General features: G+C 39.7%; 1 protein-coding gene across 6 annotated transcripts in view; it reads left to right on the forward strand.

Annotated features, from left to right (window-relative positions):
* Window positions 1–20,361, forward strand: part of nek7 (NIMA-related kinase 7) — a 196,794-nt gene that overhangs the window by 160,443 nt on the left and 15,990 nt on the right. For all 6 annotated transcript variants that reach the window (XM_041208097.1, XM_041208099.1, XM_041208100.1 and 3 more), the window contains one exon: window positions 4,806–4,900. In XM_041208097.1, coding sequence (XP_041064031.1) covers window positions 4,806–4,900 — 95 coding nt within the window. The remainder of the gene's footprint in view (window positions 1–4,805; window positions 4,901–20,361) is intronic.

Raw genomic sequence — 20,361 nt, forward strand, 5'->3', positions numbered from 1 at the left:
TGCTACCGTTATCCCATTATTAAAAAAGGGAGGAAGGGATAGACCAGGAAATTATAGGCCAGTCAGTCTAGCCTTGGTGGTGGGGAAGTTACTAGAAAGAATTCTCTGGGACAAAATATAGCTGCACTTGGAGAGACATGGATTAATCAGGGATAGTCAGCATGGATTTGTTAAGGGAAGGTCGTGTTTGACAAATTTGATCGAGTTTTTTGAGGAGGTAACCAGGAGTATTGATGAGTGTAATGCTTTTGATGTGGTCTACATGGTCTTTAGCAAGGCTTTTGATAAGGTGTCTCATGGCAGACTGGTCAAGACAGTAAGAGCCTATGGGATCCAAAGCAAAGTAGCACATTGGATCCAAAATTGGCTGAGAGGCAGGAAGCAGAGGCTGATGATAGAGGGATGTTTCTGTGACTGGAAGTCTGTTTCCATTGGGGTTCTGCAGGGCTCGGTGCTGGGGCCCTTGCTGTTTGTGGTGTACATAAATGATTTGGAATTAAATGTAGAGGGTATGATCAAGGAGTTGGTGGATGACATGAAAATTGGTAGGGTGGTAAATAGAGAGGAGGATAACCGGAAACAACAGGAGGATATCAATGGACTGGTCAGGTGGGCAGAGCAGTGGCAAATGGGATTCAACCCAGAAAAGTGCGAGGTAATGCACTTGGGGAGGGCTAACAAGGCAAACTAGGACCCTGGAAAGTACTGAAGACCAGAAGGACCTTGGAGTGCATTTCCATAGATCTCTTAATGTAACAGCACAGGTAGATAAGGTAGTTAAGAAGGCATAAGGGATACTTGCCTTTATTAGCCAAGGCATAGAATACAAGAACAGGGAGGTTATGCTGGAACTGTATAAAATGCTGGTTAGGCTGCAACTGGAGTACTGCGTGCAGTTCTGGTCACCACATTGTAGGAAGGATGTGATTGCACTTGAGAGGGTGCAGAGGAGATTTACCAGGATGCTGCCTCGGCTGGAGGGTCTGAGCTATGAGGAAAAATTGGATAGTCAGGTTGTTTTCCTTGGAGCAGTGAAGGTTGAGAGGGGACCTGACAGAAGTGTGTAAGATTATGAGGGGCTTAGATAGGGTGGATAGGAAGGCACTTTTTTCATTAGTCGAGGAGTCAATAACCAGTGGGCATGGGTTTAAGGAAAGAGGTAGAAGGCTAAGAGGGAAGTAGAGGATAAATTTTTTCATCCAGAGGGTGGTGGGTGTCTGGAACTCACTGCCTGAAAGGGTGGTTGAGTCAGAAACTCTCATAACATTTAAGAAGTATTTAGATATGGTCCAAGCACTGGAAAATGGGATTAGTGTAGTCAGATCTTTGTTGACCTGCATGGACTTGATAGGTCGAATGACGGTCTCCTGTGCTGTAAACTTCTATTTATATTTGTAAAATGTGGCACAGTACAACCCTCTATATTTTGAAAACAGTGGACAAAAAAGCCATCCTTGGTACATAAAACTAAATTTGTAGGTTAAAAATAAATTAAAAGCAAAATACTGTGGATTCTGGAGATCTGAAATAAAAACAGAGAATGCTGGAAAATCTCAGCAGGTCTGGCAACATCTGTGGAGAGAAAAACAGAATTAACGTTTTGAGTCCAACATGACTCTTCTTCGGAAGTCTTATCTTTATTGTAGGTTCCTGCTAGAATACCAAACATTTTACTTTCTATTATCTATTATTTTGAGCTTTAAGAGGGTGCATTTCTTTGAAGTTTTGACTCCCCACCTTTATTTCATTTGAATGATCTTCCCGGGCCCAGACAAGTTGCTGTCACCAATGTCATGCACTTAACCTAATTTACCTTTGCGGAAGATGTATTAAATTACCTGAGCAATGGTTATGTACTACTTGGGTTTCCTGGCTTCCCTAATTATCTTACAAGTTTTGTTCTCCACATCATGAAATTCGCCCTATCTTTGGACACCACAGATGTTCCTGGGCTTCTGAGTTAAAGAAACTACTCATCAGTGCTACAAGTTCAGTATTTGACTTCTGGCTGTGTCTCCCTAAACAGCCCTTCTAAATTAAAACTCACTTTGCGGGAAATCACGGGGAGAATTCACACCCCACAGTCAATACACCAACATGTTTCTGAGCTATACGTTTACACACTGTTTACACTCTTTATGGCTAATTTTACTTGACATACTGTTAATTTCAGGGTGTGTTGTTTACTTATCCCGGAGTGTTTAACCACCCCGTTGGGGAGGAAGTTGATGGACGTGCGTGCGCGCAGGTGCGCTTCCAATCGGCGCCCCCGATCAGAGGCGTGGCACCGTTTTACGTGGGCGGGCCAATTAAGGCCCACCCAGCGTGACGTCTGCACGGAAGCGCCATGCGCTCCCTGTGCGGGTGGGGCGGGTGGGGGAATCCCAAAATCGAGAGTGTGCTCTTTGCACATGCTCTCGAAAGAGCACACTCATCTCCCTGAGGCTAAGTGCAGCCTCAGGGAGATCGACTCAAAATGTTAAAAACCTAAAAATAGAAATAGTAAAATTTTTAAAAATAGTATAATTTCCCTAACATGTCCCGTTATGTGACACTGTCACATGAATTGGAACATGTCCATAATTTTCCCAAAAACTTTATCAAACTTTTTTAAAAGCTACATGATACCTCATTCCGTCCGTGGATGAGGTTTCATGCTTTTTCCAGTTCCAGTTTGCGCCGGGGTTCCTGGCCTGCCCGCTAACCTTCAGGTTGGACAAGCAGGTCCTTTAATTACTTAATTGTCTCTGTCAATGGCCTCAATTGCCCATTGACAGGTCAGCAGGCGCACAGCTGATTTCCCTGTGCTCCCGCCTTCCTGAAAGTTTAAATGATGCACGGTGACATTGGGGTTCCGCCCGACGTCACCGTGCATCATTTTACGCGTTGGCGAGTGGGCCCCACCCCCTGCTCGCTGATGCGTAAAATCCTGCCCCATATTTTCAAGGTTTTTGTTGTTAGACTCTGGTATCTAGAAGCCTAATAGTGAGTTAGGTATTAAGTTTTTCAGTTGTGGACATATTCTGTTGACAAATTTTTCAGAGGATGGGAGAATCTGACATAACTATTTAAATATATGTGCAACTTCAGAAGAAGAAATGATTTTATCTCCAGATAAAAGTATTGGTTTTAATATTTGAATACTATCTGTCATTGGTATAACTTTATTTGACTTTGGACAGAATCTAAACTCAACATTTGCTTGTGCACTAAAATTGTACTTCAATTGTGGAATTGCTGGCAAATGTTTGATGCTTTCCTGTGATTCGCAGTAGATCAGCCTGACTGTCAGTACCTTTCTGAAGCTACTTGTCTGCATGCTGAAATGTTTTCCCTGCCCCCTGCAGATTTTCCTGTGGATTCTCCACATCCACAAGCTTGCATGATGTTCACTGCCAATTATTAGTATCATATTTTATGGTAACAAGAGGTGATTACTGTTGACCCTTGGCAACTCAAATGGGCTAAATGCATCTTTATGCCTAATAATTGCTTAAATGCGACTTTGTACGTTTATCCTAGGCTTAAATTTACTGTTGTTGGTGCCTCCAAATTATTATGATTTAAAACTGGTGGAAGTGTATAACTTTTAAAGCAAGCCGCTACTGAATTACTGTCAGAGACTATTCATTTGCTTTACTGAAGTTGATTGGTTCTGTATATAGCTGTAGGGTTAGACTTGTGGAAGACCTTTAAGAATAATGCAACTAGATAGGGTTAAGTTTGTGCACTGAGCTGAAAGAAATATGTAGTTGTTTGTTAAAGCTCCCAGTGATTTCTGAACAGGAGATAAATTAGGAGGAGTGACTCTCATTTACATTGTTAATGAAATTCTGAAAGCAATACCAGTGAAGAGAACTTTGGTTATTAGGGTTTACTTTATAAGTGGCAGCAACAATGCTCAGAGCTAGCATTATGATTACTTTCTTGGCTGAACTAATGTCGTCTTGACTTATGGCAATTAACACTGGGTACCACTTTGGGGGGGAGGTGTGGCATCGTGGTAAAGTCACTGGACTAGTAATCCAGAGGCCCAGGCTAATGCTCTGGGGACACTGGTTCCAATCGCACCAAAGCTGGAAATCTTAATTTGTGGTGTTAAATCTTTTGAAGCAGATGTCTAGTGAGGGAGTAAAAGCTTTACTCTTTTAAAATCTAAAATAGGAAAAGTGCTCCCCTTTGTCGGCGCTGCTTGCAATTCTACTTCTGAGGCCTTACTCCTATCGACTGTTCAGGAGAAACAAGTGGCCAGGGGAAGAGGGAAGCCATATTTCTCTTATATTTTTTAATTGATATATTAAAAGTTATTTCATTTACTTAGGAATTTAAATGTACAATATTTCAGCTTACAGGTTATAATGTTTTAATATTTATTTTCTGACAAAAAAGGACCAATAGAACCTACCTACGGCTTTTATATTGGTTGTAATGTAATGGGAAAATCTGATTCACTTAGAGTTCTTTCACTTAAAGTTGCACTTTAATGGAGCCCAACTATGACGTTAAGCACGGAATTACTGTACTGAAACCTATGGTTTGAGTTCTGTTCTACATAAGCATAATGTTTAGAGTGGTGCCTAAAAGTGTATAGTTGAAAACTTGCTTGATTGGATTAACCAAAGATCGAAATCTTTAATTAAAATTATATTTCATTTGTGTGGGGATGTGTATATGCTTCTTGTAAGTAATGCGGATTCCTTGCATAAAAACGATGTATCAATAAAACACCAAACTTTGAGAAGTCGGCTTTTTAAAAATTTTATTTTGTGGTGCACAAGTTATAACTTCCTTTTTTCCTTTTAAAGTGGGTACCCCATACTACATGTCCCCAGAGAGAATACATGAAAATGGATACAATTTCAAATCTGACATCTGGTCACTAGGTTGTCTGCTATATGAGGTAAGCCTATAAAGTATGAACATCTTAGTATGTTGATAGCATTAGTTCTGAGGTAGAACAGAGAATATAAGAAAATAACTGGTATTTTTTATTTTTAATATTATTGATAATTTTCTGTTCTTTTGAAATGATCTGCAAGTGAATGGTCTAAAGGTATCATCTTTTGGACAAGGGATTAATTGCTGACTTTTTAAATTCCCTATAATGCAAATTGTTCATCAGAATATTGATGAATGAGATACCTAATACAATACTGTATATAAAACTCATAAATTTGTTTTGCTTTTCAAGGTGCAAGAAATCAGTGTGCTTCTTTACAATTTTTTCTTCATGTTCACATTTGGCATTCCATTCTATTCAAAAAATGCATTTGAATTACTTTTCTCAATTTCCAGTGCTTGCATCAGTCATCCTTAAGGGTCACCTATAAAGCTGTTAATTTCTCCATTTCTATTCGTTTGTGGTCAATAATCGGTCTTAGACGCTTGTCTGCTCAAAATTGGGTTGAGTGTGCGGTGACAAGACACTTGGAGCAAAAGTAAACATTTATCATTATCAGCCTGACCATAATTCCAATTCAGACTCTAAAGATGAAAGAATCACATCCAATTGCCCCTTTCAAACCATTTTTCTAAGTAATAAATAGTAAATGAAATTCTGTTAAGTAATGCACTCTGTAAACTTACTGCAGTGGTGCTATTTACTGAGGAGGAAAAAATATACCAAATTCATTAAATAAAAATAAGCTGATTCAAGCCAAGTTAAAAGTAGAATGCACAACAGGAATCATGTTGCCAAAGAATAACTATTGAAGGCTTACATTATTAGGACTTCACCAGATAGTTCTCCCATGATCTTGCCATCCACGCTGAAGTGAAATGTCACTTTATACACACAGTGGATCGGATTGCATTGTCACCCATATTGAATAGAAAGTTTTTTTAACTGCAATTAGCTTACAGATTTGACATAAAGTCCTCTTGTGTTCTGCTGATCAGATTGCAGAAAAACAACTGCTTCATTAGGTCATATGACATAGGCTTTTAAACTACAAGCCACGTTATAAGTAAAAAAACAACCTTAGCAGAAAAAAAAATCAATACAGAAAACTGTGCTTAATTGTAAATTGATATTACACTTCCTTGGGTATTCAAAAGAAAATTGACATCTCAAAGTGAACAAATAATGTGAAAACTGAACTGGAATCCATAACAAAGCTTACACATAAGGTTTCATTTCACCACCACAGATCTCAACTTCTATTTCAGTGACCTCAGAACTGAAGAACTGTATCTTCTGGTCTGGAAGAGTCCATCAGACCTTCCTATTGAGGCATCATGTAGACCATCCACTACCAGACAAAACGCTGCTTCTCTATACAGCTATGACAGACATCTGAATTACAGTTTAAATCCAACACGGCGAAGAGATGTGTGCCGTAGTTGTCCATTAGTACGCGTTACCAAGTCCTTTCCCTTAAATTAATTGCTTTCAGGACAAAGCATACAATTCACATTTAGTGGTTTCTGATTTTCAGTCTAAATATATTGTCACACAAAAATGAGACACGTGATCAGCTCATCCACCCACCTCTGTGCAAGAATGTGGATTCTACTCCAACCAAGGGAAATGCAGCGTGCTATGAAACAAATTTGAAGTGACCAGGAAGATTTCATAAATGGATATTAAAAGCATAAGATACTTTATGATTTGGAACATGACAGGCTTCCCATTCTGTGTAGTTACGTTCATAACTTGAAAGCTTGCTTTTGTTTCTTTCTCGGTATTAATTGTGATTTTACCCAATTGGCTTGGATACAAAGGAACCCGTGCTGAGCAGCAACTGTTTTAAAGTATATATAGTACTTTTGGTTTTAAAACTCAGATAGAGTCTGTGAAGAGAACAAGGGTGACCGGATAGCAAATTTGAGGAAGAATCGTGTGGGTGAGTGGTGAGACTGGACTTGAAAGACCGCATAATTAACTTCAAGGTTATATTTTTCATGGGACTGGGAGTTGATTGGAAACAGAAGTTGAGTGTAATTGTTTTCTTCCCTTACCAAATTGACAGCTTTAATAGTCTGAAACTAAGTGACAGTCTGACAGACATACCTGGTGCAGTAGGAATCTTGGAAAGTAGAAGCGAGTGGGAAAAAAAACTGGACTGCAGGTTTGACATGAAGTCTAACAGTACAAGGAATTTTCCAAGTATCCCACCAAAGAAATATGTGTTTTTTCTGCCAGAGGCACATGAATTGTTCAGTAATTCATCAAATCCGACAAACATGGAGACCTCGTGGACTTAAAGTGGTCCCTTGCGTGTTGTTCAGAATATTTTATTGTATTGAACAGCTTGGAGGAAATAAATGTAACTGACTTCAGTTTACTATGATGGTGTATATCTAGAATATTTTCCAAAGATCTGCGAAGGATCTGAGCGAACCATGACATCTGAATCTTGTCTATTAAGAAGATTCATGTTAAAATAATTTTCATTTGGTTATAAAGCAGGTATTGATATAATATCTCTTTCATAACTAAATGTATACTTTGCCATCTTCCCCTTCTTATTCCTGAATTCAGGAAAATGAGAGAGAGTGGTGGTATGCAATGGAAGTAATGTGTTGTACTAAAATTAATGGGGGAAAAAAATCAATTTCCAATCAACACACTAATGTTGTTGATTCTCTGTCTAAAACATGGGTATGGTAGTGTAGTGGTTATGTTATTGAATCAGTAAATCCAGAGACCAGGACTAATAACCCTTAGTCAAATTCCACTATGACACTTGGAAAATTTTGATTCAGTTTAAAAAAAACCTTCAGATGAAAAAGCTGATGTCAGTTGAAAACAAGTGCTGTAAAAACTGGTTTGCTAGTATAATTTAGGGATGTAAACCTGCAGTTTTTACCCAGTCTGGTATGTATGTGACTTTTAATTGTCCTCTGAAGTGGTCCAGCAAAGCACTCAGTTTTATCAATCCACTATAAAGAATACCACACAGGTTGCAATGATCTTCTTGACTCACAAGATCACCTTAGGGCAACTGGGATGTGTTGCCAGTGATGTCCACATTTTAACTAAAGTATGCTTATTCAAAGTTCCCAATAAAATAACTTTCTAGTGGTTTGCTTTTCCCTTAGGTTTTTTTTTTCAGCCTGTGTAGTAATAGCTGCCATCAGCCAGGAAGACAGGTCTGTCCAAAGCACAACTGCTACCACTGTGCTTTCAGATTAGCTAATGCTGTGTTAGTTGCAGGGTGGCACAGTAGCATTTATATTGTCTTCTGTCTTTCTCTTCCATTTGAGATTGAACTCGCTGCCGTCCTGGTGTGTTCTGTGTTTGGACGCTGGCCAAATTGTGTTAAAACTCATCCAAACTATGGCAAGAGAATTCAGAGTTTTGCTTTGTAAATGCTTTCTTCACACCACTTTTCCAGTCATTTCTGGGGAAGTATGTTTAAAATGACATAGGCATATTGTGGTAGTCATCACCATGGTTCTCCTATTTGAGAGTGCTAATCTTTCACTTAGTCATTTATTAGAATCCAATGTAGGGGTAATTGCAGTGATAATGTTGGGAAGTTAATTCAACAGCCAAAACATTCCCTTTCCAATCTTATTTTGTAGAATGTTCACTGTAACCATCTGTGTTGCTGTCTCGTTAGCTACTGTTGATGACATACTCTAACCTCTTAACCTATTATATAAAAGGTTGTTTTTTTAGGATGATTTTATATTGTGTTCATTCTTTTCAGTGTAAGCATCTTACTTCCACTGGGGGTGGGGGAGGGGGGAAACCTGAAAAATTACTTCTGCACCTAACAGAAATTTGCCACATCTGTTCTCCATAAATATAAATAGAAACTAAAATGAAGACAACTTCTTGCCAAAATTGTTATCTTTTGGTGGCAACGTTTAACGATAAATTGGATTTTAGCTGCTAATGCTGACAGGGTTCCCTTATTCCAATAATATTGCCCCTTCTTTGGCAACATTTCTGAACTGTACGTTGAGAAAGTTATACTTTTTCACATATGTATGATTCAGTCATAACCGAAGATTTATACCATATTTATATTTATGAATTGAAATATAGCATTTCAATATTTCTGATTTCTGCCTGTGCCATATTGTGAAAAGATGTTTGTTTTTATACCGCACCTCATGAGGAAGAGGAAAAAACCTGTCAGAATGACTGCTGTAGTAAAATTTTACAGAGCAAAACTTTTTTGTGTGAGGAATAACCAATAAAATATGCAGTTTAATTAGGTAAGGGGATAGCTCTTTTCAGCTCACGCAAAATAACTTTTTCATGTGAGGGGTTTTATCATTGGTTTTATAATCCTAAGGAAGGTTGTAATAGTCAAACATATGGCATTCAGCATGGACTTGACTTTACTAGATTTATTTATTTTGGTGATGATGTGTTGATAATTTCCTTTTTTATGCGAAGTTACACTAAACACAGTTAAGGTACAAGATTAATCATTTTTATTTGTTCATTCACGAGACGTGAGCTTCGCTGGCTACGCCAGCATTTATTGTCCATCCCTAGTTGCTGTTGAGAAGGTGGTGGTGAGTTGCCTTCTTGAACCGCTGCAGTCCATGTGGTGTAGGTACCCCACAGTGCTGTTAGGAAGGGAGTTCCATGATTTTGACCCAGCGACAGTGAAGGAACGGCGATATATTTCCAAGTCAGGATGGTGAGTGACTTGGAGGGGAACTTCCAGATGGTGGTGTTCCCATCTATCTGCTGCCCTTGTCCTTCTAGGTAGTTGTGGTCATGGGTTTGAAAGGTGCTGTCTAAGGAGCCTTGGTGAATTCTTGCACTGCATCTTGTAGATGGTACACACTGCTGCTACTGTCTGCCAGTGGTGGATGGAGTGAATGTTTGTGGATGTGGTGCCAATCAAGCGGACTACTTTGTCCTGGACGGTGTCCAGCTTCTTCAGTGTTGTAGGAGCTACACTCATCCAGGCAAGTGGAGATTATTCCATCACACTCCTGACTTGTGCCTTGTAGATGGTGGATGGGCTTTGGGGAGTCAGAAGGTGAGTTACTTGTCGCACGATTCCTAACCTCTGACCTGCTCTTGTAGCCACATTATTTATATGGCTAGTCCAGTTCAGTTTCTGGTCAATGGTTACCCCCAGGATGTTGATAGTGGGGGATTCAGTGATGGTAATGCCATTGAACATGAAGGAGTGATGGTTGGATTCTCTCTTGTAGGAGATGGTCATTGCCTGGCACTTGTGTGGCGCTAATGTTACTTGCAACTTGTCAGCCCAAGCCTGGATATTGTCCACGTCTTGTTGCATTTGGACATGGACTGCTTCATTATCTGAGGAGTTGCAAATGGTGCTGAACATTGTGCAATCATCAGCGAACATCCCCACTTCTGACCTTATAATGGAAGGAAGATCATTGATGAAGCAGCTGAAGATGGTTGGGCCTAGGACATTACCCTGAGGAACTCCTGCAGTGGTGTCCTGGAGCTGAGGTGACTGACATCCAACAACCACAACCATCTTCCTTTTGTGCTAGGTATGACTCCAATCAGCAGAGTTTTCCCCCGATTCCCATTGACTCCACTTTTACTAGGGCTCCTTGATGTTATACTTGGTCAAATGCTGCCTTGATGTCAAGGGCAGTCACTCTCACCTCACCTCAGGAGTCCATGTTGAACCAAGGCTGTAATGAGGTGAGGAGCTGAGTGGCCCTGGCGGAACCCAAACTGGGCATCAGTGAGCAGGTTATTGCTAAGCAATTGCCACATGATAGCACTGTTGATGACCATTACTGATGATCGAGAGTAGACTGATGGGGCAGTAATTGGCTGGGTTAGATTTGTCCTGCTTTTAGTGTACAGGACATGTCTGGGCAATTTTCCACATAGCCAGGTAGATGCCTGTGTTGCAGCTGTACTGAAACAGCTTGGCTAGGGGCATGGGAAAATCTGGAGCACAAGTCTTCAGTACTATTGCTGGAATATTGTCAGGGCCCATAGCCTTTGAAGTATCCAGTGCCTTCAGCCATTTCTTGATATCACGTGGAGTGAATTGAATAAGCTGTAAACTGGCATCTGTGATGCTGAGTACCTCCGGAGGGGGCAGAGATGGATCATCCACTCGGCACTTCTGGCTAAAGATTATTGCAAATGCTTCAACCTTATCTTTTGCACTACTATGCTGGGCTCCTCCTTCATTGAGGATGGGGATATTTGCAGAACCACCTCTTCCAGTGAGTTGTTTAATTGTCCACCACCATTCACGACTGGATATAGCAGGACTGCAGAGCTTAGATCTGATTCGTTGGTTGTGGGATCACTTAGCTCTGTCCATCACTTGCTGCTTATGCTGTTTGGCATGCAAGTCATTCTGTTTTATAGCTTCTCCAGGTTGACACCTCATTTTTAGGTATGCCTGGTGCTGCTCCTGGCATGCCCTCCTGCACTCTTCATTGAACCAGGGAGTGCAGAGAAGGTTTACCAGACTGATTCCTGGAATGGCGGGGCTGAGGAGAGATTGAGTTGGTTAGAATTATATTTGCTGGAGTTCAGAAGAATGAGGGGGGACCTCATAGAAACCTATAAAATTCTAACAGGACTAAACAGGGTAGATGCAGGAAGGATGTTCCCGATGGTGGGGAAGCCACCAGATGTTAGCTCCCGGATGTTAGTAAGGAGGACTTTGCAGGGCCAAGAGGGCTGCGATTGCCATTGTCCTTTCCAGTGCCTCGGTCAATGCCGGGTGGTCTGTCCAGTTTCATTCCTTTTTTGTGTCCTTGTAGCGGTTTGTTACAACGGAGTGGCTTGCTGGGGCATTTAAAAGTTAACCACATTGCTGTGGTTCTGGAGTCACGTGTAGACCAGGTAAGGACGACAGATTTCCTTCCCTAAAGGGCATTAGTGAACCAGATGGGTTTTTACAACAATTGACAATTTCACAGTCATCATTGCACTTTTAATTCCAGATTTTTATTGCATTCAAATTCCACCATCTTCCACCAGAGCATTACCCTGGGTTTCTGGATTACTAATCCAGCGACAATACCATTACACCATCGCCTCCCCTGATTTGAATGACTTGCACTAATGTTTTCAACACTCCATTACATAGTTGTCTCTGGGTAGCTTGCCCAATTCAACCTTTAGGTAAGTGCTGCATTTGCAGATAAACCTGTGAAATGCTCAGAAGTCCTCTAATGTTTCAAGCTGTATTTAGCTCCTGTTATGATCCCTGTGGAGATAAGTAACTTTAAAAAAAATAAATAATTTTAACTTCCAGTTAATAGCTGAAAGGATGACATCACAAAATTTCACATTTTAAGCCTTTTACTGCAACAGACTAATAGCACTATTGTCTAAATACTATTACTGTAGGCCATTTATACTTTAAACTGCAGAACAGAATTTTGACCTTTTTCCTTTTAACACAATTAATAACCTATTTCACAGTTTTATTTTACGCTGTCCTTTAAATAGCCATTCAATATTCCCGGGCCCAGTCCAAAGTGATTTTTTGCTCCCAAGGATTTACTTCCATTCCTTTCCTTTCCCAGCCTGGTGACCCTGAAACCATCTTTCATGGTGAGGGTTTTCCTGGGGATTCTCCCTCTCACGCAAGGTAGGCGGATCTTACAGCCTCATTTCAAATCCTCACTAATTTGATTGTATCAATCCAAGTGCGAGCTCCCATCTGCATTCCTGTGTGGTGAACTTTGGGCTTCTAGCTGCTTCCTCGCTCATGGATCCTGGCAGGCTGCCTACGCCTGAGAGTTTCAAGAATATCTTAGGAACCCATCACCTCTCACAGTCCATCTCCATGGTAAAGCGAATCACATGGGCTTTGTATCCAGGTAAAAATGCTGATTAGATATGGTTGAGATCTCAAATCTCTTTTTTCTCGGAAGTAAATGGACGGCATGAGGCATAACTGTATTCAACCCGACATTCTCAACACCGTCCTGGAACTTTGGAGACTGGCAGTCTAACCACTGTAAACACAGATGCTGCCCCCATTGTCTCCAAGTATGAACACCTTAAACTTTTTTCCCAGCAAACAACCTGGTCCTCCCATTAATTCTTAACAGCTGCCTCATCCCAGCCTGATGCCGGGCAAACTTCAGGACAGGTCAGATTACCCATTTCATTTTACCCTAAATTAATGACGCAGTCCCAAACATAATAACCTTATAAAACTTCACTCCAAGGAGTGTTCCAAAAATGTTGCTTAAAGGATACTGCAGTTCGTGTTTTTTAAACCATCCTTCATACTTTGGTTCGAAATGAGATCGAGGCCTGTAGTCCCAGTTCAGTGATTCAGATCTGTCGGGTGAAGGGAGGAACCTTGCTTGTGTTCTGTGCTGTAAGCAAGGTCCCTCCATTTGGAAAGTTAGAAAATAAAATGACCAAAACAGTGTTAGTACTGTGAGGAATGGATACAGTTTTCAAAGTTTGGTCATTATGTTTCCACAATACAAAAGAGAATAAGCAGTAGCAAAAATTGCCCCTTTAAAAATTCACAGCCTAGACCTTCTTGCTCTTTTGCCTGCAGAGGACTGCAGGTTTACTAACTCTCATTACTTAGGAGAAAATGGGATTGAATGGGAGATGTAGCCCATGTGTGTATAGTTCAAACTCATACTCTGGTCACTAGGGTGACCATATGTGTACACTCTTCCCCTTCGAATTAAAGGTTTTTTTTTTCCAGCATGGCAAGGTAAATGCTGTTTTAACTAAGTTGTTTAATCTAAATTGTTGGAAAGTAAGATTTTACATTCAGAAAAAACAAATTTGAATTAGCAGAAGAATATATTTTAAATGTCAACTCCAAATAACTGGCCTGCACTTTATTTTAGACACTTCAAAAAGTGAATAAGAATCATTTTGGTGAAGGAAGTCTCATTAGTAATTTTTGTGGGATTATACAATTAAGATTATTATAAAAACTTTAGGATTAAAAGACATATGCCACTTACTCATTGTCTTGCACTCAATCCCAACTTGTAGCTTGATGTTGATGTTCCAATACAACTTTTTGTTTTTAAACAAATTACCTCAAATGAAATGTTATTGTTGTCTGACCAGTGCTGAAGGAATTTATGGCCATCGCTCACAGCAATAGAGGCTGATATAGGCAAAATAAAGAGCTGATTAACAATAATATAAATAGCTTTAAAAAAAAATAAAAGTACACTTCAAGTTTATATCAGAGGCATGATATGAAATATTTTGCATTGTGTTTATTAAACATAAATGCATTATATGTAGTTACATAAATGTAATTTAATAATTAATAATTGTACAAATATTATTATTTTGGAATACTGGTGTGAAAAGTAATCTTAATTACAATTCCAGGAAATAGATAACCATTCAGCTTTTTGGATCATCAGGCATGGCTTCTGATTTGGTTAAAAGAAAAATTAGTAACTAAAGGGAAAAACAGAATTACCTGGAAAAACTCAGCAGGTCTGGCAGCATCGGCGGAGAAGAAAAGAGTTGACGTTTCGGGTCCTCATGACCCTTCAACAGTTCTGTCGAAGGGTCATGAGGACTCGAAACGTCAACTCTTCTCCGCCGATGCTGCCAGACCTGCTGAGTTTTTCCAGGTAATTCTGTTTTTGTTTTGGATTTCCAGCATCCGCAGTTTTTTTGTTTTTATTAGTAACTAAAGGGAACTGGAGATGATTTTTAAGTCTCTCAATGGCTCAGCTGCCCAAGTTGATGTGCAACGGAGCTATATTAGCCATCACTTTATGTTGCAGTCGCACACTCGCAAATACTTCCTTAATTTGCAGCATCCTTCCCAAACTTGAGAGGCCTCTCATTCCTTGCATGCACGTACTGGCTATGATACTTTGGAGTTGTGATATTCCATTGTGACATTTCTGCAACAAAAATGAAATTTTCTTTGGTCTGATGTGTTATACCATTGGGTTCTTTTTGCGAGAGTGCTCAGCCAGGTTCACAAGCAGAAAGTGTCCCAGCTCAAATCTGGTACAATAGCTTCAGAACAGATGTCTACAAAAAGTATGAGGGAGATGTCAAAAATTCAAATAAAAACCAAAGAACCATAGAAAAGTTATGGTGCAGAAAGAGGCCATTCAGCCCATCGTGTCTGAGTTGGCAAACATTTGTGGTTTGTTTGAACCTATGTTAGATTGGCAGCTCTATTTCAAATAGAGAGATATATATTTAAATTTCCTTTATCCTGATCAGATTTTGAAAGTAAACCTGAGCTAACTAATTGAGTAGTCAATATGAAACAGTCAGAGATATTGTTAAGGTACGGGTACTAGTGATGGAAGGCCAACATAAAACCAGATCGTGACAGCCCAAGGTTTGATCCCAGATTCATCCTGAGCTAAATGATCACAACACACGTAAGTAGCTCAGACCTCACTGCAAGTGAACAGACGTATTTTTCCCTATTTGGACATCAAAATATGTATACTAGACCACAGGAATTCTGGTTTCATAACATCCCAAAATGTCAAATGTTCAAGTAGTTGGATCAGAGTTTTCTATTTGTACATATTTTAAATATTATACAAAATAATGACCCAGATTTTGTTGTCATGAGAGCAAAACCAAAAGGACAGAATTTAATGCCCTCCCCTGGGACGAGCTTGGAGGCCGGGTGGGGTGCTTAAATCAGGTGAGAAGACTGAGTGGGGACCTGCTGCGTTCCTGCCTCTTGCCCTGCTTGTGTCCGGGGAAGAAAGGCTTCCCACCCCTTCTGCCAATTGAAGTCTTTAATTGGGAAATTAATGCCCACTTAAAGGCCTCATCCCACCATTGCTGGAATTCAACCAATGGCGGGCGGGGCAGTCGCCATGCTTGTTACCTGAGAAGCAAACCCTGGCATGTTTGCTTCCAGGCTCCTGGGGGAAGGTGATCCCTCATTCACTCAGTGTCTGATTGAGGGGGCCAGCATCGGGAAGGTGAGGGCCCACTAAAAGCCAACCCCCACCCTTGCCTCCGATCTCCCCTTCCACCCTCCTCCCCTCTCCCTCAACACCAAAACCTCTCCCCATCCTGCCCTCATTTACCTGTGGCCTTGGGTCCCTCATTGACCCAATGGTTGCATTGCTGGCAACCACCACTGTTCCCTTGGTGGTGCTGCTGGCTTCTGATTGGCTGGCAGCTCGCAGTTGGGGTTTAAGCCCCGAGGTCCTTAATCTTGGGGAAGGCCTGCTGCTGGTCACTTAAGTGCCTGACTGGCACTTAATTTGGCGGGCCTTTCCCAAAGGAAACAACACGAGGCTCTCGCTGGCTCTCCAGCTGGCGGACAATTCCCCTGTTGCTTGGATGAAATTCCACTCAGAGAGTTCGCTCTCATTAGCCTGTGAAGCTGAGAGCAATTTCTGGAGTCTGCACATGAGTAATTAAACGTGGATGTCCAGAAGTTGCTGCCAGTGATTCCCTGCTCCTGTACAGCGTGTGCTGTTGAAGTCCCTGTAGATGGCAATCTTTAGAAATGACTGGACTGAAGAGAACTTCCCCTTTTACACAGTAGTATGTTGTTAAAACCCACAAAAAAAGGATACACTTTGTTAATGAGGTTACTGGGTTTTTAACTTTGCACCACGCCAAACTGTTGCTGAATAACACTGGTCTTGGAGAAGTAATTTTCTTTTGTGTGTTGTATCAGTCTTCATTATGATAACACCCTATTATTTTCCAAAACCTTATCAAATTTTGTTTGATATTTCAGCTTTTACTGTGCATATCCCAATCTTTATTTTGCTCTCTGTAAAATTTAGAAAAAGTGAAGGGTAATTGTCAAAAAGTGAAGGGTAATCAGTGCTGCTTACCCTGCTTGATGACATCACTGTTAACTGATACCGGGAGATCTCCTTGACTTGGGACCAGATTCAAATTAATGTTGGGAAAGGTAAAATCTACATGTCAGAGGTCACTAGATTTTTGTGGACAATCATCTTCAAGGTCAGCGGTGAGTGTCGTTGCTTCACTGCTGATCATACAATTCAGGCCAATATCTAAGGTATGATTGTAGTCAACTATGGACATATTCATTGTAATCCCATGTGAAGTTCTTACATAACCTTTTTGGCTGACATGTAAGTACTGTGGAGCCTGTGTTTTGGGTCTACATGCTCCTAAAAATGATGGCTCAAGAGGGGGAGAAGGGAATCAAAATGGAAATGGTTTCGTTCATTTGAGCTCATTGGATCATTGTTAGTCCTTTTAAAATCACTTCATACTTAACAATGCATGTTAGAGCAGGTCACGTTATTTTGCTATTCAGGAAAAGATTTCTGATTCGTTGATGCACAATTTACATCAAGTTGACAAATAATCTTTTAAACAAGATTGTTCAATCTGACTTCTGCTAGAACGAGCAGTACCTTTTTTTTTAACCGAAGGCCATTAAGGTATAAAAATGCATGTGTGTCTAGTCGGGGAGCATAATGCAATAGGATAATTTCCTGGTATTAATTAATGCCTTGTTGTTCAGTGTCACAAATTATTTGCATAAATTGATAATATAAATCAGTTACTCATCTACACGGACCTTGACATCTGAAGATGAGGTTTTACATGTTTCCTTCATTGTACAGAGCAGCAGTTGCCTCCTTAGAAGGTTGTAGGTTGGTGGCTTACAGTAAAAGAGAGAGTGCAGCCACCAGCCCTGAAGACAGACACTGCGCTCCCTTACCTTGAACACACCAGGAATACTAATAAGGAAAGTTGGACCCTTGAGGTCAGGGAGCAAGTCAATCATTTCAGTGATCGTCTCAGTGAGGAGAATCAAATTAGCCTGAAAAATTCAGCTGCTGGGAAGAGAGGGCAAGCAGCTGTCAGGGGCAGCAGCGATATGCACTAATGAACCAGATGAATAGTGCAAAAGCTAGAAAATAAAAACAGGACAGTTGACATTTTTCATCTGTCAAAGCAGAAGATGCATGAAAATATGCCCGGTTTAACTCTTTAGTGAATTTGCTTCCTGTCAGTAATATTCTGAAATGTTTTATGGACTTGTGTTTATTATGTTTAGTAACATAATATTGCTTACATTTTAACTATTTCTAGAAGTCACAAATAAGGTGTTAGTGATATTTGGACATTATGTTAGAACATCCATCACTAAATTACTCCACTATGTGGTAGAACTTCAGACATGTAAATACCAGTTCTGGGAATCAAACAGTTAAGGATACATTTCGAAGAGCAGCCGACAGATGAGAGCCATTTTCAGCTTGTCCTGTCCCTGCTAAAGCTCACTGAGTAGCATAGGATGGTCTGCGTGTTTCGCAGAAGGTCTGTGTGCCTGGGGAATGTACACATTGTCCTTTGAAAATCAAACTTATTAGCACATGCAGAAAAGGGTGACTGACTTTAGGGCACCACTCTGCTCACTGCAGTGTTGATGCTGTCCATGTTAAGGGATTTAAAAGGTACTAATACTGAATCCCAAGGACAGAGTCACTATCAGTGAAAAAGAAAGAGTGTGGAGGATTTTAAAGTCTACTGGTTGAAGATACATGAATGTAACAGTCCATGCGACCCAATCAAGCAGGACAGATGTTGGACATTGCTAATTGCCTTATTTATTTTTTGAAGTATCATATTTGAAATGCATACATTTTTTGGTAATGATCTGCATGTTTTTGTGGCACTTCATTCTATTCTTCAAAATATACAAATAAAAATGGAATGTTCTGAGTAACTTTTTTTTAAATACAGAAATTTAGACTTTAATTGTGAAGTATTGAGGTTGCCATTTGGTAGAAGTGTTTCATTCTTAAGGATAGAAATAAACATTTGATTACAGCATAAGCATTATTTTTTTTCTAAACAGCAGCCACAATTTTGCATTAGCTATCCAACATAAATATTCTGCTGGTTCAGCATAAAGCAATTAGAACAGAATAATTCATAATATTCTTAATGTTGTTTACATACATGTATACACCGCATTTCAGTGGTTTAAGTGTTCTTCCATTGGAACAATTCTTAAACATTCATGACTATCAGTGGGACTGCCCTGATAATGGAGGGAGACAGAATTAAACTGGATGGTAAATGCTATGCTAACCGCACTTGTGGAAATCGAAAAGCCAGAAGTACCAAGATTGTGAATTATGAATAGCTGGGTGCGTGGTTGCATTAAGTCGGATGCCATTTAACAAATGGATCAGAATTTATTTGACTGACCAAATAATATTTCAACTCTGTTAAAAACTGTTCTGGCTGCTATTTATAAAAACTTTTAAATGTTTCCTTAACAAGGCTAACACAAATTATAGAATTATAAGAACCATTCTAAATTAGGTTTTACATACTTGATGGAAATAATTGTGAGTGCAGAGGATGTTTCAATAGTTCCCACCATATCCCACAAATTCCTATTCCCATTTCTCTAGATGTGGCTGCCATTTTTAAACTTTACAAAATGAGGTCTGTGTATCACAATCTCCCAAGCCTTAAATCCAATAAAAGTCCTTTGAATTTTTACTTCTATATTGATATCAGTACAAATTTGAATGCACATTCAGTTTAACAGTTGTCAATGTATGGAAAACTGGTATTTTACTGTTCCAGTTTTGTATGGTTGTCATGTGGCTGATAGTACACTTAGTTTATTTTTATTGAAATCTTGATGAAAGTAATTGTTTCATCAAACTTCAAATACTCTAGCTCAATTTCTTAAATCACTTAAGAAACTAGAGGAGGGAACTTAAAATGGAGGAAGCAGAAATTAAATACCTGAAGCTTTGCTTCATAATTCTGAAACCACACACATGGCTTTATAAGAACTTGAAATACACATTTCTAAACAATCCAGGATTCTCAATTCTCCCAGTGGAAAGCTATTTCTATTCCCATATGTAATGCAGACTGGATCACCACTGACTCTGTTAGTCACTAATTATCCAACCACGCCAGGAATTCAGATAATTGTTGCTGACACTCTAGCACAGTATTGAAAATGTCCGCATTGACGGAGAATATCGTTCTTAAGATTTTAGACTGAAACCCAGCGGTTCAGGAGGGCATTAAAGATTCTATCACGCTATTGTAAGAAAAGAAGGAACTTTTCCTCAGTGTACTGACCAACAACACCAAACACAAATGACTGATTATTAGCTGCATTTTAAATTGTGGGATCTTGCTGTGCTTAATTTGTCTGCTGCATTTGTTAACATAATAGCCACTATATTTCAGAGTAATTCAGCATTTTGCAATATTTCTGAGAGATGTGATAATGTTGCATAAATGCAAGCCTTTCTTTCATCCTTTGTGGAAGTAGAAATGCATTCATTATTCCTTTATTATTATTCTTGGGGGGCATAATTTAGCATTGTGACATATATTCACTAAAATATATATAAATCCACATTTACCAGCTGATAGAACTTACTTATTATACAGCAGGTATTTAGATAAAGTTTATCAGATAAAAAGATGTCCTTTATTTTTCCTGCATA

The sequence above is a fragment of the Carcharodon carcharias genome, chromosome 16, assembly GCF_017639515.1.
Source record: "Carcharodon carcharias isolate sCarCar2 chromosome 16, sCarCar2.pri, whole genome shotgun sequence".
NCBI classification, from domain to species: Eukaryota; Metazoa; Chordata; class Chondrichthyes; order Lamniformes; family Lamnidae; genus Carcharodon; species Carcharodon carcharias.